Source organism: Plectropomus leopardus, chromosome 9 (assembly GCF_008729295.1).
Source record: "Plectropomus leopardus isolate mb chromosome 9, YSFRI_Pleo_2.0, whole genome shotgun sequence".
NCBI classification, from domain to species: domain Eukaryota; kingdom Metazoa; phylum Chordata; class Actinopteri; order Perciformes; family Serranidae; genus Plectropomus; species Plectropomus leopardus.
The window spans coordinates 18,556,918-18,575,846 of NC_056471.1; the positions used below are offsets into that span (position 1 = coordinate 18,556,918).

At 40.3% G+C, this 18,929-nt stretch overlaps 3 protein-coding genes across 3 annotated transcripts; 2 read left to right on the top strand and 1 right to left on the bottom strand.

The window, feature by feature from the left end:
• Nucleotides 1-65: 65 nt before the first annotated feature.
• Nucleotides 66-4,518, bottom strand: si:ch211-175m2.5 (uncharacterized protein LOC568697 homolog). The gene is made up of 5 exons (XM_042493200.1): nucleotides 4,167-4,518; nucleotides 3,912-4,088; nucleotides 3,715-3,814; nucleotides 2,463-2,593; nucleotides 66-1,779 (listed from the first exon to the last, which is right to left on the bottom strand). The coding sequence occupies exons 1-5, from the start codon at nucleotides 4,218-4,220 to the stop codon at nucleotides 1,489-1,491; spliced, it is 753 nt and encodes a 250-aa protein (XP_042349134.1). The 5' UTR covers nucleotides 4,221-4,518; the 3' UTR covers nucleotides 66-1,488.
• A 799-nt stretch (nucleotides 4,519-5,317) lies between these two features.
• polr2g (RNA polymerase II subunit G) lies at nucleotides 5,318-9,268 on the top strand. The gene is made up of 8 exons (XM_042493463.1): nucleotides 5,318-5,473; nucleotides 5,779-5,888; nucleotides 7,254-7,413; nucleotides 7,908-7,958; nucleotides 8,066-8,131; nucleotides 8,459-8,530; nucleotides 8,648-8,681; nucleotides 8,913-9,268. Exons 1-8 carry the CDS (start codon nucleotides 5,462-5,464, stop codon nucleotides 8,924-8,926), a joined length of 519 nt encoding a protein of 172 aa, XP_042349397.1. The 5' UTR covers nucleotides 5,318-5,461; the 3' UTR covers nucleotides 8,927-9,268.
• A 151-nt stretch (nucleotides 9,269-9,419) lies between these two features.
• Nucleotides 9,420-18,268, top strand: eef1g (eukaryotic translation elongation factor 1 gamma). The gene is made up of 10 exons (XM_042493271.1): nucleotides 9,420-9,505; nucleotides 10,408-10,566; nucleotides 11,037-11,100; nucleotides 11,646-11,788; nucleotides 11,968-12,111; nucleotides 12,244-12,373; nucleotides 13,967-14,171; nucleotides 15,184-15,356; nucleotides 16,378-16,502; nucleotides 17,895-18,268. The coding sequence occupies exons 1-10, from the start codon at nucleotides 9,494-9,496 to the stop codon at nucleotides 18,051-18,053; spliced, it is 1,314 nt and encodes a 437-aa protein (XP_042349205.1). The 5' UTR covers nucleotides 9,420-9,493; the 3' UTR covers nucleotides 18,054-18,268.
• The last annotated feature ends 661 nt before the right edge of the window (nucleotides 18,269-18,929 follow it).

Consider the following 18,929-nt stretch of genomic DNA (forward strand, 5'->3'; position numbering starts at 1 on the left):
TTTCATGTGATTGTTTTTTAGAAGTTTTAAGACGATGACATGGAAGTAAAAAGACAATAATGAACTGATGTCAGTTTAAGTTTAATATAATGGACAAATAGGTGCAAAAAAAGTAACTTTTCCCCACCATATGGCAAGTTTCAAGTGACAACTAAAGCCACCTAAAAAATGTCAAAATATCAAGGTAAATACGTAGAAATAATGACAGCAGTTACAGACAATGACAAATAATACACCGACAAAACTGTGTCTGCCTCATTAACACACACACAGGAAGGTACATATCAAACAGATTTTCTCTCATGCCTCTTTGTCATCTAAATGAGCAGGAATTTTAAAGACTGGAGTCATTCAGATATAATGCACATTTACACATGAGAGGATTATAAAGAAAAGTGAGGGAGCTTTAAGTGCTATGTTTAAAGTGGTGACCGTGCAGAAACACTTTGGTAATAGTAGGAGACTTTTGACTGATTTGAAGCTTTTACTAAAATATCAGTGAGGTCAGTTATTTCACTTTCTTCCGTTTTCAGTGCCAAGTGTTTCTCCATGTCGACCATGGCTCACTCAAGCGACTGTAGAACGTAAATTATGATCTCAGAATAAACTAATTCCAGTGTTAACTAGGGATGGTTACCGAGAACCAGTTCCACTTGAGCACCAGTTCTCAAAATAGTCTGATCCATCAAACCCATTTTCTTCCGAGCTCATCACTTCCTTTTATCAATGACGGTGTTGCGGATAGTGATCCCCCATCGAATAGTGTTTCCCTGTTGTTAATGCGTAGTGCCGCCCTCAGTGGTTAGGATTCATGCTAAGGGTTTGGAAAAGGTTAAGATACGATATCTCCAGGGGAAACAGACTTCAGTATGTTTTTCTGATAGTTGCACATTGGCAAACAGTAATGTCAAACTCATGCGTCTATGCTGCTGAAAACTTCCAACATAAACAAGCCACGGCAGAGAGGAGAGAACAATGCATCTGTGCTGCTGAAAGGGTGTTATAATAACAATGGCACCACTCAGCCTGGCTTAGCAGGTTTTCTCTTTGACTACGAAAATCTAAATGAAAATAAATGCTGAGCAAATATTGTCTTTTTTTTATATATGATGACAGACAGACTGAGTCACATGTATGCCTTTTTTTCTGCTCTGTTGCGACAGTGTGTTCAGATTCAGAGATGACAAAACAGTTGTGTTGATGCTGGAAACCAATGTAGGCCTACCCTTTTTCCACTAGGAAAATTTATCAGGAATCTTTCGGGGAATTGATAAAGAACTGGACCAATAAGCAGAATCGATACTGGCATTGGTATCAATTAAAATGTTATCAATTCCCATTTCTAGTGTTAACATTCAAATAGAATTACTTATCTAGTTGGATAACTATAGATCTAATATTGCATCTCATTTAAGCAGGAATCTTTTAATTCTTCACACAAAAGGGAGCAAAAAAACCCAAAAAACACCCTGACATCTGTCTGTAACGCTACTCTCCTTTCTCTTTCCCCTTCTCCTTGCTCTTGTCCCGTGGTATACGGCCCATATTATAAAATTCTAAGTTTGGCCTCATGTCGGTGAGGTGGGCGAGACGGTTGGACATGGCAAAGAAAGCAGCGATGGCAGCAATGTCCCACGCATCCTCACGGTCAAAGCCCACCTCCTCCAAAGACTTGAAATGCTGCTCTGTGATGGTGTCAGCACGACACACTGCCATCGCAAAGTCCAGCATGGCGCGCTCACGAGGTGACAGCTCTGCGTTCTCATAGTTAACAATGACCTGCGTGAGAGTAGGAAAGGAGCTCATTAGACAGAATGTATGGGATTTAATATAAAACTTTTCTGAGACACAAGAAATGTGATTGGTTATTTTATTAATGACTCACCCCGTGTTACAGTGAATTCAGGAAAAACTTTTCTCGTATGCCTCCACGGTGAGCAAATAATCCAAAAACAAAGAAAATTCTTATTGAATTAAAGTAAAGGGGGACAGAGATCAGCAACAACAAAACTATATCTAAACATCCATTTACAAACTCTCACACAGCTCGTGCAGTATATTCCTTCTCTCATTTATCTGGTCACATTTTTGATAAAACATTAACAGTTCCGGCATGCTACTCGTCCTTGCATGAGACTTTGTTGAAGTGTTTTAAATTGTTTTATTTTAGCAAAAATGCATGTGTTTGTCAAGTACTTTGAGCATACTACTCAATAAATGAAACTTGGATTATACTGCAAGAGTTGTGTGAGAGTTTGCACATAGATGTTTTGATATATTTTTGCTGTTTTTATGCACAATCTCCTTTAATCTCAATTCATAAAGATTTTTTTCTGTTAATGGATTTTTGTTCACTGTGGAGACATGCGAGAAAAAGAGAAAAAAAATCAGCATAACATGTAGTGAGTAACTGATATAAAATGATCATTTTGGGGGGTGAGGTATTCCTTTAAAGATTATACCTGGTCGCAAAGAGTGGGTTTCTTGGAGTAGATGCGATGCAATGCACTGTGGGATACCACACAGTAAAGGCACTTGTTGTGGATACTGGTAGCCACTACAATCAGCTCACGATCTGCCTTGGTCAATCCGCCTGGAAGACATTAGATGTCAAATTAATATGGAATTGTGGAAAAAAAACACACACACATTCGAGTAACACTAAAGTATAAAGTACACAGTATCAGAGCGAGGTGGCTGGTTTGAATCAACAAAGTTACACAGATAAATGAGTGAACTGCCTCCTGGAACAGGTCCATGATATTCAGGAGGTGACAACAGCGCCAAAAACACCTGTACAATCTCACGCAAAGCAAGTTTATAATGTTCGGTTTAGTGGTCTGAGGTCCTGAGGTTGTAATGTTTGATTCAGTGGTTCCTCGTAGATTTTTATTGGAAGCTTTCTGTGTTTTGCTTGAATGTCGATATGGCTAAACACGTAATAAAAAGCCTGATAGCTGTTATCCAATAACCACACATAAACCGCACAACTGACATAGTTTGGTTTTGTGAAGTCAAATATTAGCTGAAGAGGACTGGGCCACTTTCAGGTTAACTTCTGTGGCACATAGTGTCTTAATCTTTTTTCATTAAAAGCATTTTTCAATAATCCACCTCTGAAAAGCAGAAACACGATAATTAGATGCTCTATCCGTATTACAATCCACTTGTTCTTAACTGGTCTACCCTCAGGGTCCAAACTTCTCCTTAGTCAATAAGCCAAAGTTCACATGTAGGTTCATGATACACCCATTCAGCTTTTCTTTTCTTTTTTTTTTAAATAACTCCCTAACTAGAGATAAAAATGTAAATTATGCAGAGCCAGAGTTGCAGATTCAGTTAGAGACAAGATGCAGTCTGAGTCCTTGAATTAGCATCTCTGACTGGGTGCACACCAAAATCCCCAGTGCCTGTTTAAAGCACCAGTCTGTATCAGATGGGTGTGGTCAAAAAACAAAATAAAACTGCACTTTATAGACACTTATAGGGGCCATTCATGTCTCTGCAACAATACACTTTATAGCTTTCACCTAATTACAGATGCTTATAACTTTTTTTCAATTATGACTGATTTTGAACTTTGACGTTTACCTACTTCATTTTTATTCTGCTATTTATTATTGACCTGCACTGCTATTGGCTTTTATGGAAGTCCATAATGAAAAAGACAAATAATGGAAATCTGAATGTGAAATGAAAAACGTAAACACAAACCTGTCTCTTTGTTCATGAGTTCATTGTAGTAAGCAAAGAAGGCTCTGAACTCTGCTGGTCTGTGAGAAAGCGCTTTGAAGACATTGGGCAAAAACCCTCCCTGTAAAGACAACAGCAGGTAGTGAAATAAGACTTAGTGACAATGCTGTCTGTGGAGTAAAATGCCTCTTATAGATTATTTAGGGGTTTTTTTTCACCTTTGCTTCAACTTCCTCCATAAGCTCCACTATATCAAAGGGGAGGTCTTTCTTATATGGGACTGGGTAGCGGCTGATGTTCTCCGGTGGCGGATCGCTGGACAAGTGTCTGATCCCCGCAGCCGCCGCCGCAGCCGCCGCCTTCCCACGAGACACGCAACCCGATCTGAGGGACGCCTGGACGGAGGACGGGAGAGTGAAACAGAAACAGCACCCAGAGGAGCAAAGTAAAAAAAAAAGTATTCGGCAACTTACCAGCTGTGTGAACACAGGGGGGCGAAATAACTTCGACGCGAGGTTGCACGCCATGTCAGAAAGTGCAGAACAGTCGAGAGGCGCGTCGAAATCAGCTGTCAGCTCGAGTAGTTTGCAGCCTGTCCAGAGTGATCAAGGAAGTCAAATAGTTGAGAGGTATCGACTTACAGCTGCTAATGTAATAAAAAAAAAATTTAAATATATTTATCAGTCTCTCCTAGTGCCAGGCGCCTGTTATTGTTGTAAAAATTAGGGGATATAAAAAGTCTGTGTTACACTGATCATGATAAGGTTTACCATGTATCTCTTGTTGTGTTGTTAAAAATCTTCCAGTGAAACTATCCAATCACAGAGCAGCATTAAGTCACGCCTGCTGTCTGTCCCTGCCCTCGTGCACTGCTACTCCCCGCCGCCTGGCTGCGCGTGTGTAGTGTTGTGCCATAGGGCGTTTACGTCTGTATACATCTATGGTATTTATGCAGTTTACGTCCAACAAGTCCCCCCCAAATAAACAATTCACTTAAAGTTTGAGATGAAAAGGGTTGAGGCAGGTTTTTTTCTGCCCTCCAGTGGAAAGTTAGTCATGTGGCTTTATACCCAGTTGTGGAAGAAGTATTATGATCTTTTACTAAGGCAAAACACAAACTTATTTTTAAAAACACCTTAAAAACTCGGAACAATACAAAAAAAACACAAAAAACCCCTCAAGCTTATTTTATTTTTTATTAAAAGGTGGGAAAGGCACCCTAGAATCACATAAACAAACCTCAAAGATATTTAAAAAAAAGACTTACATTTTTATCAAAATAGTTGGCATTTAATTTTCTGTCAGTCGACTGATTTATTAATCAACTAATCATTTCAGCTGGACGTTAATAAAAAATTTAATTTACAACAAAATATCATTTTATCAACTCTTCTTGCGTTTTTTTTAATCGAAAATCTGTGAAGTAACTAAAGTATTTGGATAAATGCAGTAAAGTTAAGGTACAACATTTCCTTCTGAAATGTAATGGAGTAAATGTATAAAGTGACATGAAAAGAAACTCGAATTTGTATTTAACTTCAGTACTTAAATAAATGTACTTGGTTTACTCCAGCTCCCTGCGAGAAAGAACCCAGGGCACAAAAGCCCATGACAACTCCGTGCGTGCCCAGCGTGCACCGGAAATGAATTAGTCGCGAACCTATGGCTGTGAGCGGCGGCTGAATCTCATCTATTCAGTGAAAAAAGCGTTAGATAATTTACCAAAACAACAAAATTAATCGAGTGCGAATCGAACATAACGGCAACAATGTTTTACCATGTAAGTATGTGTATTAACATCCGTGTATGAGCCGGCTAATAGCTGTGAATGGGTGTTTTGTTTATCAATGTGTGCTTAGCTTGATCGGTTAGCATAGCTAATGCGGCTGAACAAAACTTTGATTAGCGTTGTTGTTGTTTTATAGACACACAGAAATCTTTCCATCTAATTTTGATTCACTGGAGGCAGCACCGGCAGGATCACATCCATAACCACTTAGAAACAGTGAATTATCTAAAGCATGCAACTCGCACACCACCAATGTAAGCATTGTCTCCTGTTACATATGTTTTCTGTGTTCTTAGATTTCTTTGGAGCATGAAATCTTACTACACCCGAGGTATTTTGGCCCTAACCTCCTCAACACTGTGAAACAGAAGCTTTTCACAGAAGTGGAGGGCACATGCACTGGCAAGTGAGTGGCTGCAATACTTCATGATGTGCCTTTACATACAAATAGCTGGTTTTTGTCCTGAGAGCTTCTTAGTTAAGCAGCGAGGAGGCTGTAATTTGACTGGAAAGTTATGTTATACTGTCATTTCAGTGACACCTTCCATGTGTTAGGCTGAAACAGATGTAACTAAAGTGCTGTGAACTTGAATACAATGCAGAGGTGTGTGTGCACGCTTTCAGGGGAGGAGGCTTAATAGGGGAAAAACTATCAAGTGATGAATATAATTAGGGTTGTCTGTGCAATCTGACAGTTTGTACCACAATATAAGTAATCATTTTGTCTAGGCAATTCAGTTTTGTTTATATAGTATGATATCACAAATAACAGTTTGCCTCAGGGGGCCTTACAAGCTATACACCATACCACACCCTCTGTCCTTTGACTCTTGCAAAGAATAAGGACAAAATGGGAACTTTATAGGGAAAAAAATGGATGAAACCTCAGGAAGAGCAACTGAGGATGAATCCCTTTCCCTGGACAGAGAGATGTGCAATAGATGGTGTGTGTACAGAATAAACGGACATAATAAAATTACAATATAGGCTTTCCATATGACACAAAGTAAGTATTAAAAAAGACAGATCCAGGAGGATTTCATGCAGCTTCCAGGTGTCGCCAAATACCAAAGAGGACTGGCTGAACCAGGCACGTCCAAAGTACGGCACGGGGGCCAATAATGGCCCTCGGATAGATTTTAAGGGGCCCCTGGCAAGTCTTTCAAAATATACTGTATGTGGCCTGCCACACAATATTGGTTTATTAAGCAAAGTCACTTTGCATTTTTTATGTTTCACCTCACGTGGTGAGTTAGTAGACATGCACCAAGTAGAAACCATGCAGCTAATTTGATGGTAATCAAGCAAACAGACTAAAGCAGCAGACATTTTCTGCTAGGTAGCAGACATGGCCACAGAAAAGAAGCATAAAGTCGACTGCGAGGGCCACAACTTTCAGAAACAACGGAAAGTTGAATCCTCTGTCACTTAACAGTTGAATGTGTTTCATTTGTATGTGATTTTTATTAATAATGATGTGAGACACAGTACACATAATCGAAACATAGGTGAATGAATCAAGGGGAGAGGCTGAAACTCTTGGAGGATGGAGATCCATAATTGGTAGGCACCAACAGGAGGGCCGATGCTCCAGCACTTTAGGTTAATTTAAGTCATTTTGACCTATGGCCTTGTGCGTAAAACTGTGAGTTTTGACTTGGCAATATACAACAGCAGCCAAGGAAACAAATCAGGCCCAATATTTGTTTTTGCATTAATATTCTTGCATGCACATAAACATGTCATTGATTTATGTAAATATCTCACTCAGGTATGGCTTTGTAATCGCGGTCACCACCATTGACAACATCGGGGCGGGTGTAATCCAGCCGGGGAGAGGGTTTGTCCTCTACCCAGTCAAGTACAAGGCCATCGTGTTCCGCCCATTCAAAGGAGAGGTGGTGGATGCTGTGGTCACTCAGGTTAACAAGGTGAGGGACAATACAGTGCAGGTTCACTGGTCACAAGGGAAATTTTTATGATTGGACATTATTCTTACATGAAAAATGAAATTTTACATATTGATGCTATAATAAATCATCTTGACTCTGCACTGTTTACTGTCCAAGATGTGTACATTTACGTCTAAAAAAAAAAACTGTGCAGTATTGCAACCGGTTATTTTCATGACCAAATCTCATGAGTACATGCTGTCAAAAAGTAAAATAATATGAAACATATTAATTATGAAGATAATGTTTGGTAGAGATATCCTAATTATACAAAAAAAAATACCTACATTTTATTTTGGTTAATGAAATTCCCTGTTGTAGAGTTTGTCCGTTAACTTTATCACAGTAAATGTGCTAAAGGGTTTATGCTTCTGTAGTTGTTGATGCGTTGAATGTGAAGTTATGAATAAGTGATAACAGAAATCTTTTTTGTGTTTTATCTGAATTCTATATATTTCTGTTTTCATATGCAGGTTGGATTGTTCACAGAAATTGGTCCCATGTCTTGCTTCATCTCTCGTCATGTGAGTCAGCTTAACACCTTTAGTTGTTAAACAAATAAGTTGGCATTAACGCACTTTTCCGTTTTGTATTATCTTTATCTCACAAGATTTTCTTTTATTTTTTGTAGTCCATCCCCTCAGAAATGGAGTTCGACCCCAATTCCAATCCTCCTTGTTATAAAACAGTTGATGAGGTAAGAATATTAATCATATCTTATTACCAGCTGGAGGTTAAAAAAAAGATCTAAATATTCCTTGACTTTTTTAGTTAAACAAATCTTCCTTGCTTTGTCTTTGACAACTTTTTAAATGAAATGAGCCCATAAAAAGATCCAGGAAATTAAACTGACATTGATGTTAATGAAGCTATTTTTCTGGAAACATGAGACAGCAAAAATGGAACAAAAAGTGTACTGTCATAAATTCAGAATGCACTAGTTGTCCCACTCACTCCTTTGCTCCTAATGTCATTTTTTTGTCGCTTTAATTTACATTCAAGGATGTTTTCCTCTTTTTTAAAGGACATAGTAATCCAGCAAGATGATGAGATTCGACTAAAGATTGTGGGAACAAGAGTGGACAAGAATGACATTGTAAGTGTTACTTACAAAGGTGTATCACTATATCTCAGATGTTGCACCGCAGTTTACAGAACTGATTTTTGAATTTCTGATTTACAGTCAGTAAAAAGTTTCTCCCTTATTTTTCAGTTTGCCATTGGATCTCTCATGGATGATTATCTGGGTGAGTATTTCACAGAACACTGTCATACCAGTTGTTAGATGAGAACTGATAAAATGCTGTGCATGTATTTATTTAGTGTCAAATGATTGTGCACAATAAGGAAAACATGGTTCATTATTTGCTGAAACAATTTTTCAATTTGGTTACCGTGGTTGCAATGGAACAATTTTGGCTGTGCTGTTTTATTTTTTGTTATTATGATTGAATTTGCCCTCTGTGTTTTCTTTTCAGGTCTTGTGAGCTGATTCGCCCCAGAGGGAGCACATTTTACATGGGACATTTTATGTGGTAGCCTAGTTTCGTCATTGTTAAAATAAATATTTTTCTACACTGATTGATATGGTGTGGTAACATAGTAGCACCATTGTATTATTGTGCTAAACAGCCTGCATTTTTCATTGGAACTGGTGCAAGACTGAAATAAAATACAGATGAATGCTTGCTACATTTATAACAATATGGCATAGAGTGTAGAAGTAGCATATCTTAATTTACTGTTTTTTTCATTTATAATTCACAATTTCTGTCTCAACTCTTGTTAATGTTTTTTGTACCCAGACTGTAATAAAATATTTTATTTGTTGTTATATGTTTGTTTCCTTTTTAAACGTCACAGTCTGCTAAAATTTTGTCAGAGCATTGATCTTTATGTGCAAAGAGACATGCTCTGTGTGTAAAATGTGGCAAAGCATCACCCTGTGCTTACCTAACGTGAGGCGACACGTGAACGCGGAAAATTTTAAGTGCGCGCACGACTTGTGGCCGTAAATACGTCAGTGGTGCGCTCGCTCTTTCTTTCTCTCGTCCTGAAGATGGCGGCAGGGGTGAGTAAGATGGAAAGATGGCTAGTTTGAGGGTTTTCTTTCAACTTTCCTGGCGCAATCCGCCGAAAATCGGGTCCATCTGCACTCTAATCAAAGAGCTTTATATGATAACAATCCTATCGGTCCGTTAGGAAGCTGTTACTGAGGCCATTTACGAAGGATTTCATTCAGTGTTCATACAAACTGAGGTTAGCTTTCGCTATCCTGACGTTGCATTCACAGTGAATGACGCCCCTCTCCTGGCCCAGGCTTGTGCCACGTTAACATGGCTATTTTCAAGCTGTGAAAACATACAATTGTCTTTATAGGCGTTTTCGCCTAAAGTTAGCGCATGTGTCCTGTTTCTGTAGTCTAAACGCCGACTGTTTAAAGCTAATTATATGCGGACGTTGTCTGTTGGCTTGCTATTGCCGGCAATGATAGCTAGCATCAGTTAGCATTTAAAGCAAGCTGAAAGCCACGTGAATATGGCTGATTTTTTTTACTTGTACTTGGTCGAAAGGGTGCATTTTACATTAGTTGCCGGCAGTTTTTCCATTGTCAACATTCTCACATAGCAGTCCAGTCCTTTTCAAATGGTCGAGCATCCAGATCTGTGTAGCTTCTTGAGTTTGTATGAAAATCACTAACGTTACCAGACCAAGCTATCTCCCTTTACCTGGATTTGTGGCTTCAGTTACAAGAAGTGTATGTCTTGGATATGTCAGTGTATTCTTAAGTCAGTATTAATGAGCCAAGATTGTATTTTTTTTGTACCATGGTGAGATATTGCCATTTGAACATCCTCATCTTGCCATATCTTTCTACTAACCTGCAACAAATAAGTGACATGCATGCTCACATTAGACTTGCTATGTGTTTGTAAAGTTTAATAATTGCAATGTTGCCTCTCCCCTTTCCAGACTCTGTACACGTACCCAGAGAACTGGCGGGCCTTCAAGGCCCAGATTGCAGCCCAGTACAGTGGGGCTTGCCTCAAAGTCGCCAGCAGCTCCCCTGCCTTCACCTTTGGGCAGACGAACCGTACTCCTGCCTTCCTCAACAACTTCCCTCTGGGCAAGGTAGGTGCAGTAAAGATCATCTTGAAGGGCTATTTTTTTACACAGTGGCTCTTATTTCAGTGTCAAAAAGTCTGCACACTTGATTATGCTCCCATGTATATTTAACATAATTATCACCGAGGTGACGTTTCGATCTACATGCTCATCAGACTAGTCTGATAATCTAGTGTGCAGACTTTTTTGTCTACTCTTGTATTATCTCTTGTCTAGCACTTAGTCTTTTTGTCATACAGATGTGCATGCTTTTGTGAACTCATTGTTTCAATGTCAACAATGAATGTGAAGAACCAGTTACTGCATTTAAGCATATTAACCAATAATCAAATATAGCTAGGCAGAAGGGCTTTAACCTGTTTGACTACTCTACTGCTGTCAAACTCAGCATGTCTCATGATGCACTTGATTGCATAATTGTCTTGGTAAAAACATGCTAAATGTGTTAAATTGTTGAATTCTGCCATTGTTTGTAGGTCCCCGCCTACCAGGGAGATGACGGCTTCTGTCTGTTTGAGAGTAATGCCATTGCTCACTACTGTAAGTCTCATTTATTTATGATCAAATGGTTCACTTATGTGTCGCATGCTCTTCTCAATTTGGGTTTTCAAAAGCTCCATATAGTTAACCTGAAGTCTTAAAGGAAGCAGAGTAGATGCTGCAGGGTTTAAGGGACAGTTTCCCCATGAATACCTTGTTTCCGATAGGTTTCAAATTTTAATTGTAATTCAGGACTGTAATCGTCAAACCTATTAAAGATCCACGGGTCACTGTGTGCCAGCATTTGCAGCACATTGGTACTGCACGCCCTAAATACAATGCAACCATCAATTACTGTACCTGATGGACTAGTTACGTGTTTAAAATGCATCAGGGTTTGTTTGCAGCTTTCTGTCAAACTTGTAACAAGTCTGTACAACAGATTTAAATTCTTGATTTTACATCTGTATTGAATTACAGAGTTAAAAGCCCTGAAACAAACCTTTTCTGTGTGCTTACTGTACAAATGTATAATATTGTGAAATCAGTATGACTCCAGAGATTGTTACTGACAAAAATAAACGCTTTCCAAATTTCAACCACAGTGAGCAATGATGCCCTGCGTGGTGCCACTCCCCAGGCCGCAGCCCAGGTGCTGCAGTGGGTGAGCTTCGCTGACTCAGAGATCATCCCTCCAGCCAGCGCATGGGTTTTCCCCACTCTGGGAATCATGCAGTTCAACAAACAGGTTTGCAGCTCAGCATTTTCTGGTCAAGCTAAACACTTAGAGGATTATTTGGTAGCTGCGGTGGAAGGTGGGGGCCAGTTTCAGTTGGCCAGAATGTGACACCTTGTAATTGAGACTTGGCACTTGTAGTAGAGTTTATGTAATCCTGCACAGTCATTCTTCTGTTTGGATCTGTCCAGGCCACAGAGCAGGCCAAGGAGGACGTGAAGAGGGCTCTCACAGTGCTGAACCAACACCTGAACACTCGTACCTTCCTTGTGGGTGAGAGGGTCAGCCTTGCTGACATCACTGTAGCCTGCTCCATGCTGTGGCTCTACAAACAGGTTTGATATGCACACAGATGAGTTACACAAAGCCAGTCACTCTTTTCATTGATTTTTTTTTTTTTTTTTTTAACATTTGATTGAGCAATATTTGATTTGATTTGAGTCACAACGCCTCTCTGTCCCCCGCAGGTCCTTGAGCCTTCTTTCCGTCAGCCCTTCGGCAACGTGACTCGCTGGTTCACCACCTGTGTCAACCAGCCCCAGTTCAAGGCTGTCCTTGGAGAGGTCAAGCTGTGTGAAAAGATGGCCCAGTTTGATGGTGAGTCACCAGTAATGAGATAAAAAGGCCCACACACTGAGCATGTGTTTGGCTGCTGGAGCATCCCGTGTAATTAAAGGGAGTTGCAATGGTTTTCTTGTCACATTTTTGAGCCAAATTCATTCAAGATAGGTGATAAAGTAGGTGTGCAACTGATTTTACAGTTAACCAGGCCCTCTGCTTACCCTAACTTTGTTTAAATGGTAGCTTATGCTGCTGTTTCTAGGGCTGTACCCAACTCAGTTATGCCAGTCAAGTACCATTTGGCTATTGAATATGTATATGCAACGATTCCTTTTTTTTTCCCATATGAAGTTTGAACAGGGTTTCAGGAGGATGTTCAGTATGATAGCGGCATTCATGATGGCCCCAGAAATGTGCAGCGTTTTTTGTGGACACTAGATAACAGTCAGACTGTATTATATTTGATTTATGTGAGCTGTAAATCCACCATATCTGAAGCTAGGTCTGCCAAAGTTTTTGGTAATTAATTTTAGCTATTTTTCCCCCCAAAATTATGTCCATAAATACAAATTGACTTGAATCCAACATCTTTTTAGTGAAGACAAATTGGTTGCTTAAGTTCTTTGAGTGACAGACTGTCGATAGTGTCCTCGCCTTCTCAGTCAGACCCCCCACTCCCCCACCCCTCTCCAGCCTGTCGCCCAAATACGGTGACTTTTATCTCCAAAAAAACAAGATGGGAACTGTCAAAAAGCCAAACTCGAGGCTTCAGATTTGGAGTCCAGGGACTAATGGGTGACGTCACAGTAGCTACGTCCGTAATTTTATAGTCTTAAGCTATAAATGTATGAATCTACCAATAATTATTTTAATAGCGTAGCATTGTATGCACCATTAAAAGGTATGTTTATACGTGTCACTTAAGGCCGCCCTTCATGTTATTGTGAGCCTAGTTCAATATGCAGCTCCACTGTATAAAATGTATGAAGTAGGGGGTCCCTGCTCCCTCTCCTTCAGGTAAGGGGTCTTTGATCTGTAAAACATTGAAGACACCTGGATAAAAGTCTTCTCCTGAGAATGAAGTTAAATTTTCAAAGTTTTGTTCTTCTGTTTGTGGCTAAAGCAGTCACTGAAAGAACTAGATGCAAGTTGACACAAACAGGGTTTACAAAACTATTTATTTTTATGTGATGATAATAATAATAAAAAGGAAATACTGAATTACTCTTAAGGGACAAAAAACAATCGCTTTTACAAAACAAACATCAAATTTCTTGCAGTTTTTACAATTCATCTTCAAAGTCCTAGCCAGAAAGGCAGCTCCCCTCCCCTCAGGGGAGATCAGGTGGTCCCCTGTCATTGGGCAAGGCAGTGTCCAGTCATGGCACCAAGTCTTAATCTGACAGGGGAAGAGAAACTTGAGTCCATATATTCATCCCAGCCATCTCCGTTTCAGTGGGTAAAAGGCTGTTTCATGATATGGGCACAGTATAGAAAATGACCTTAGAGCATTGTAATGTTTCCTTATAAGACAAAACTCACCTTCAGGTTTTCACTGCAATACCAAAGTCAGAAAACTGTAAGGTTTAACAGAAAACATGTTTTTAATATTTTGTTTTGTTTCTCCAGCCAAGAAGTTTGCAGAGATGCAGCCCAAGAAAGACACCCCTGCTAAGAAAGAGAAGGGAGGAAAAGAGGCAGCCAAGCCCCAGGAGAAGAAGGAAAAGAAAAAGGAAGAGAAGAAGCCTGCCCCCGAGGAGGAGATGGATGACTGCGATGCTGTTTTGGCTGCTGAGCCCAAAGCCAAGGACCCCTTCGCAGCCCTGCCAAAGAGGTAGAAAGATGTTTTTGCTTTTCTGTCTAAAGTGTTTTCTGGCAAGCACTCTCATTGATTTCTTCACATTTTTTGTGAACAATGTATATATGAGCAGTGGCAAAGAACAACATTTAGTGCAGAACTTTTCTTCAGACTGTGCATGTGGCAGTAACAGGCCTGTGCACCAATCAGGAAGCAAACAGGTGGTCCCCTGTCATTGGGCAAGGCAGTGTCCGGTCATGGCACCAAGTCTTAATCTGACAGGGGAAGAGAAACTTGAGACCATATATTCATCCCAGCCATCTCTGTTTCTGTGAGTCAAAGGCTGTTTCATGATATGAGCACAAACCAGACTGAACCTCAAGATCTAGAGTTGAAACTTTATTCTGTGAGATGGGTTTCGTTTTTCGGGTAGTCTGTAGTGTAGGACCTTGCACCTTCTGTAATGAAGTTTTTAACCATGGCAATGTGTCCATATGGTTGAATTTTATGTTATTTTTACAGGTACAGCACACAATTATAAGTCATTGTACCAGCCTTGGCTAGCAGCTAATTTACTATAGAAGTGAACCCAATGTGAATATAAGTGACTATTGTGATTATATGATTCACTTCTTAACAGTTGTATCTTCAATTGTAGTTGAAGAAGAGAATTTTGGTCTTAATCATATCAAAAACCAAAACCTTTTCAGAGGTCTCTAAGGTGAAATCTTAAGAAACGGGGACCTGTGACCTCAATTTTGGGGTTCTTGGCGCAATATAGGTTGTGAACCAAAGCTAAAAGACACAAGTACAGTAAAGTACAAACCCATCAGCTTGCAGGTTGTGCTTTCCATATTATCAGTATAACACTACAGCAAAGTGAAGTTGTTGATGAACAGAAATTAGCTTCTAGTGTTATAATCAATGCCAGCAGAGGAAGTGGAGGTTAATGTGCTTCTAAAGACGATGTATCTAAACTTTATGACACTCTCTAACCTACCTGTGCAGACGTATGTATGACCCCACATTTCCCCCTTTACTTTTCCAGCACATTTGTCATGGATGAGTTCAAGAGAAAGTATTCCAATGAGGACACCCTGACAGTAGCCATTCCCCACTTTTGGGAGCACTTTGACCAGGAGGGCTACTCTGTCTGGTACAGCCAGTACAAATACCCCGAGGAGCTCACACTTACCTTCAAGAGCTGCAACCTCATCACAGGTGAGACTCAGCAGCCGCCACTATACCCATCCTCTTGAATCTAAAGCGAATGACCTCAGGGGTCCCATAGCTTGTTGACGTGATGTTCATGAAGGCACATTTTTGTGTTTTTCAGCTTTACTTATTTATCTGGAGCAATATGTTGCCTCTGTGGTTGGAAAGAAACTCCAGAAAGCAACTTTTTAAATTAGGTCTTGGGCCATCACATATAGGGGTTTGCTAATTCATGTATTGCCGTAACTTTCACAGATTTGTTCAGGTCTGCTGTCATCGTCCAAAGAACAACAGTCTGTTTTTTAACAGTGGTGTACATGTTTTTATGAACACATTGGTTGCAGTTGAGCATGTAGAATTGTTTAACATCTGGAGGTCTGTAGATTCTTGAGTAACATAAATCTGTTCCCCAAGTGTTTTTATCCCATATTTAAATGTAGCACAGCTGTTCAGTGAAGTTGGAATAAGGTCATACTCAGAGTGTACGTTACTAAGGATAAGTTAAACAAGGCAAAGTCGCTGCACGAGCCAATGCTTATCTTGGAAGTAATTAAATTTAACAATCTTGGCTGCTGCTGCTGCTGCTCCCTAAAAGTTGATGTGTAGGAACAGGTCTGTACACCAGTTAGGAAACTCACCTCTTTGAGGATAACATATGGTCCCCTGTCTTTGGGCAAGGCGGTGTCCTACCATGGCACTAAGTCTTAATCTGACAGGGGAAGAAAAACTTGAGACCATATTCATCCCAGTCGTCTCTGATTCAGTGGGTAACAGGCTGGTTCATGCTGTGGGCACAGTAACAAGACTAACTGTGGGGCAGTGAAAAAAATACACTGCAGGTGTTATAAAAAAAAAAAAAAAAAAAAAGCTCTGTCTGTTTTGTTTGGCGCTTTCTGAAAAGGATAATCATGAAACGGAGTCAAATTTAACAAATGCCATTTGTCAGTGTGTTAAATCCAGTTCATATTACACATGTTATGACTTTTGGTTTCTGTTGATTGATATAACTTCTCAAACCTTTTAACAGGTATGTTCCAGCGTCTGGACAAACTCAGAAAGAATGCCTTCGCCAGCGTCATCCTGTTTGGCACCAACAACGACAGCAGCATCTCTGGTATCTGGATCTTCAGAGGCCAAAACCTGGCCTTCACTGTAAGTACTGAACCGGGTGAACACACTTTCCATAACGTCCCGGCCTGATAACGTCACCACCCTCAAGCATTTAATGCTCATACAAACTGATTCTGATCTTTCATGCATTAAGTAAGGGTTTAATAGTTCACAAAAGTCGGGGTTGGGTTCATACCCTGGTTTATGAGTTTCAAAACAGTGGGGGGGGGGGGGGGAAGAAAACGCACAAGGATCCATTTGTTCATTTATTTTTGGACATACAATAGTGCAAGTGTCAAAGACAGACAAAACCCTCTTGCTTGGGACTGAAAGCTTTTTGCCCACTGGCAACTATAAACTATTTTCAATATTTGAAAAAAAGGGACATTTTAAACACTTTGTACAACACTGAACAAACACACAAAGACAACAGGTCACAACAGCCTAGAAAACTGCAAAGCATCTGTTAATGTGGTGACATTACAGAAATACCTAGAAAAATCAAACCTGCAGTCGCAGTGCTCCACCTTGGCTATATTTGATTGTTCAAAACAGCCAAACAAAACACACAACTCTGTCGGTCACAGTTGTAGCAGACAGGAAAACTGCGTACAGGTCTGCAGCTCCTGCTTCATATCAGCTCGCCACGGTGTGACTGTCTCGCACGCCAGTCGACTGGCTGTGCTAATCTCAACATATGTTGCGAATGGCAACAGGTGGAACTTGGCACTTGAACTTTGTTTCCACTTTACGTGCATCAATCTGCATACCGTGTACTCCGCGTGTGGCTGCATGCACTGGACCGTGACCCCCGTACCGTGACATTTTTTTCTCAAATACACCGACAGTTGCAGCCCTAATTTTCTCTAGGTAAGTTTCTTAAGAGTAACAGCCAATCAAATATTTTGTCCTTAAGCCGGTGGTCCCCTGTCTTTGGGCAAGGCGGTGTCCACTCATGGCACCAAGTCTTAATCTGACAGGGGAAGAGAAAATTGAGACCATATTCATCCCAGTCGTCTCTGGTTCAGTGGGTAACAGGCTGGTTCATGCTGTGGGCACAAACGATACCTAAGCTCGGGATCTGAAAGTGACTGTAATATTAAGACGTTGTAGGTCAGTAGGTGTTTTCAATACTGTTTTGGCTTTTTTCACTGGCTAAATTAGACTGCAGCTCAGAATGAACATATTGCTTGAGGCAGTGTTCAAAGTAAAATAAGTTATCTTTTAACGTTTTATACTTGAAATTCTTTAGATTGTTGAAGCTAACCGCGCTGCTTTCATGATCTGCATTTCAATGCACACCATGTTACGGTCTAAGTATTCTCTGCTGCGTAATCTATCATCTGATAATCAGTTGAGGTGCGACATTATCTATTCATTAGACCCTGAAGAACATTCACTCTCATTCAAGTAATGTTTTTATTCCCCTCTTAGCTGTGCCCAGACTGGCAGATCGACTACGAATCATATGACTGGCGCAAGCTGGATCCAAACAGCGAGGAGTGCAAGACCATGGTAAAGGAGTACTTTGCCTGGGAGGGAGACTTCAAGCACGTGGGTAAAGCCTTCAACCAGGGCAAGATCTTCAAGTGAGAGGACACTGGAGGCAGTCTTGAGCGAAAGCACTCTGCGCTTCTGCTTTCCAGCACTTAAAACGTATGGACTTTCAGCCACCACGTGCTTACTTTACTGCAAGAATGACTTGGAATGACAGTCAAGACAAGAGTCATTGTCTCAGTGGCCCCAAACTGGTTTTTTTGTTGTTCGACCTGCGAAATAAAGCATTTTCCACAATGCCATCGATGGGATTTGATGTGTGTGGTCTGACGTCTGTTTGAGTTTTGCGTGTGAGTGGTACCCCAGCTATAAATACATTTATTCTACATCCTACCTCTAAACACCAAAACTCAAAGTGTTTGTGGTGAACACTTAAATTTGAGCTCACAACATAAAAAGAGTAATGCAGCAGTTGAAAATCTTGCCTTTTCAACTTGCTGTCAAGAGTAGTGAACATGTTGCTACACTTCTATAGAAGTTAATTCAATTCTCTGAACATCTGTGTTGAATTCACAACAGCACCACACCCAAAGGCAGTGCTGGGTGTGGTGATATGTGTCAAAGTTGATATTTACCACCAGAAGAGGTCAGTGAAACAAAGCTTTTCAGCTCGGTGTCACGTTGCGACTTTCTTCCGAAGATAACGGACCCATTTTACGGTTTTATTGCTCATGTTGAGAATGAATGAATACATTTAGCAAGTATCCTAATTGGGAAACTTTTTTTTCTGTATAACACTTGAATAGTTCCCACAGAACAGTTACTTATCAGTTACTTTCACACTGCAGGCTGACGGTCCGGCTGTTGTGCTCCTAATCCTGCAGGGGGCAGGCAAAGACTTGTGGGAAAGCTGTTTGGCTTTTTGAATGGGCAGAATCCAGCAGAGAAAATGACTGGGCTGAGCTCTGTGGT

Bases quoted from the DNA above. Each gene is read 5' to 3' on its own strand.
- polr2g (XM_042493463.1), top strand. The intron at 5,889-7,253 runs GTGAGTGGCTGC...TATCTCACTCAG, and splicing joins GAGGGCACATGCACTGGCAA to GTATGGCTTTGTAATCGCGG. The intron at 8,132-8,458 runs GTAAGAATATTA...TCTTTTTTAAAG, and splicing joins GTTATAAAACAGTTGATGAG to GACATAGTAATCCAGCAAGA.
- eef1g (XM_042493271.1), top strand. The intron at 15,357-16,377 runs GTGAGACTCAGC...ACCTTTTAACAG, and splicing joins GAGCTGCAACCTCATCACAG to GTATGTTCCAGCGTCTGGAC. The intron at 16,503-17,894 runs GTAAGTACTGAA...TTCCCCTCTTAG, and splicing joins GCCAAAACCTGGCCTTCACT to CTGTGCCCAGACTGGCAGAT.
- si:ch211-175m2.5 (XM_042493200.1), bottom strand. From the start codon at position 4,220: ATGGCGTGCAACCTCGCGTCGAAGTTATTTCGCCCCCCTGTGTTCACA. The intron at 4,089-4,166 runs GTAAGTTGCCGA...TCCTCCGTCCAG, and splicing joins CCCCTGTGTTCACACAGCTG to GCGTCCCTCAGATCGGGTTG. The intron at 3,815-3,911 runs GTGAAAAAAAAC...TTGTCTTTACAG, and splicing joins TGGAGGAAGTTGAAGCAAAG to GGAGGGTTTTTGCCCAATGT.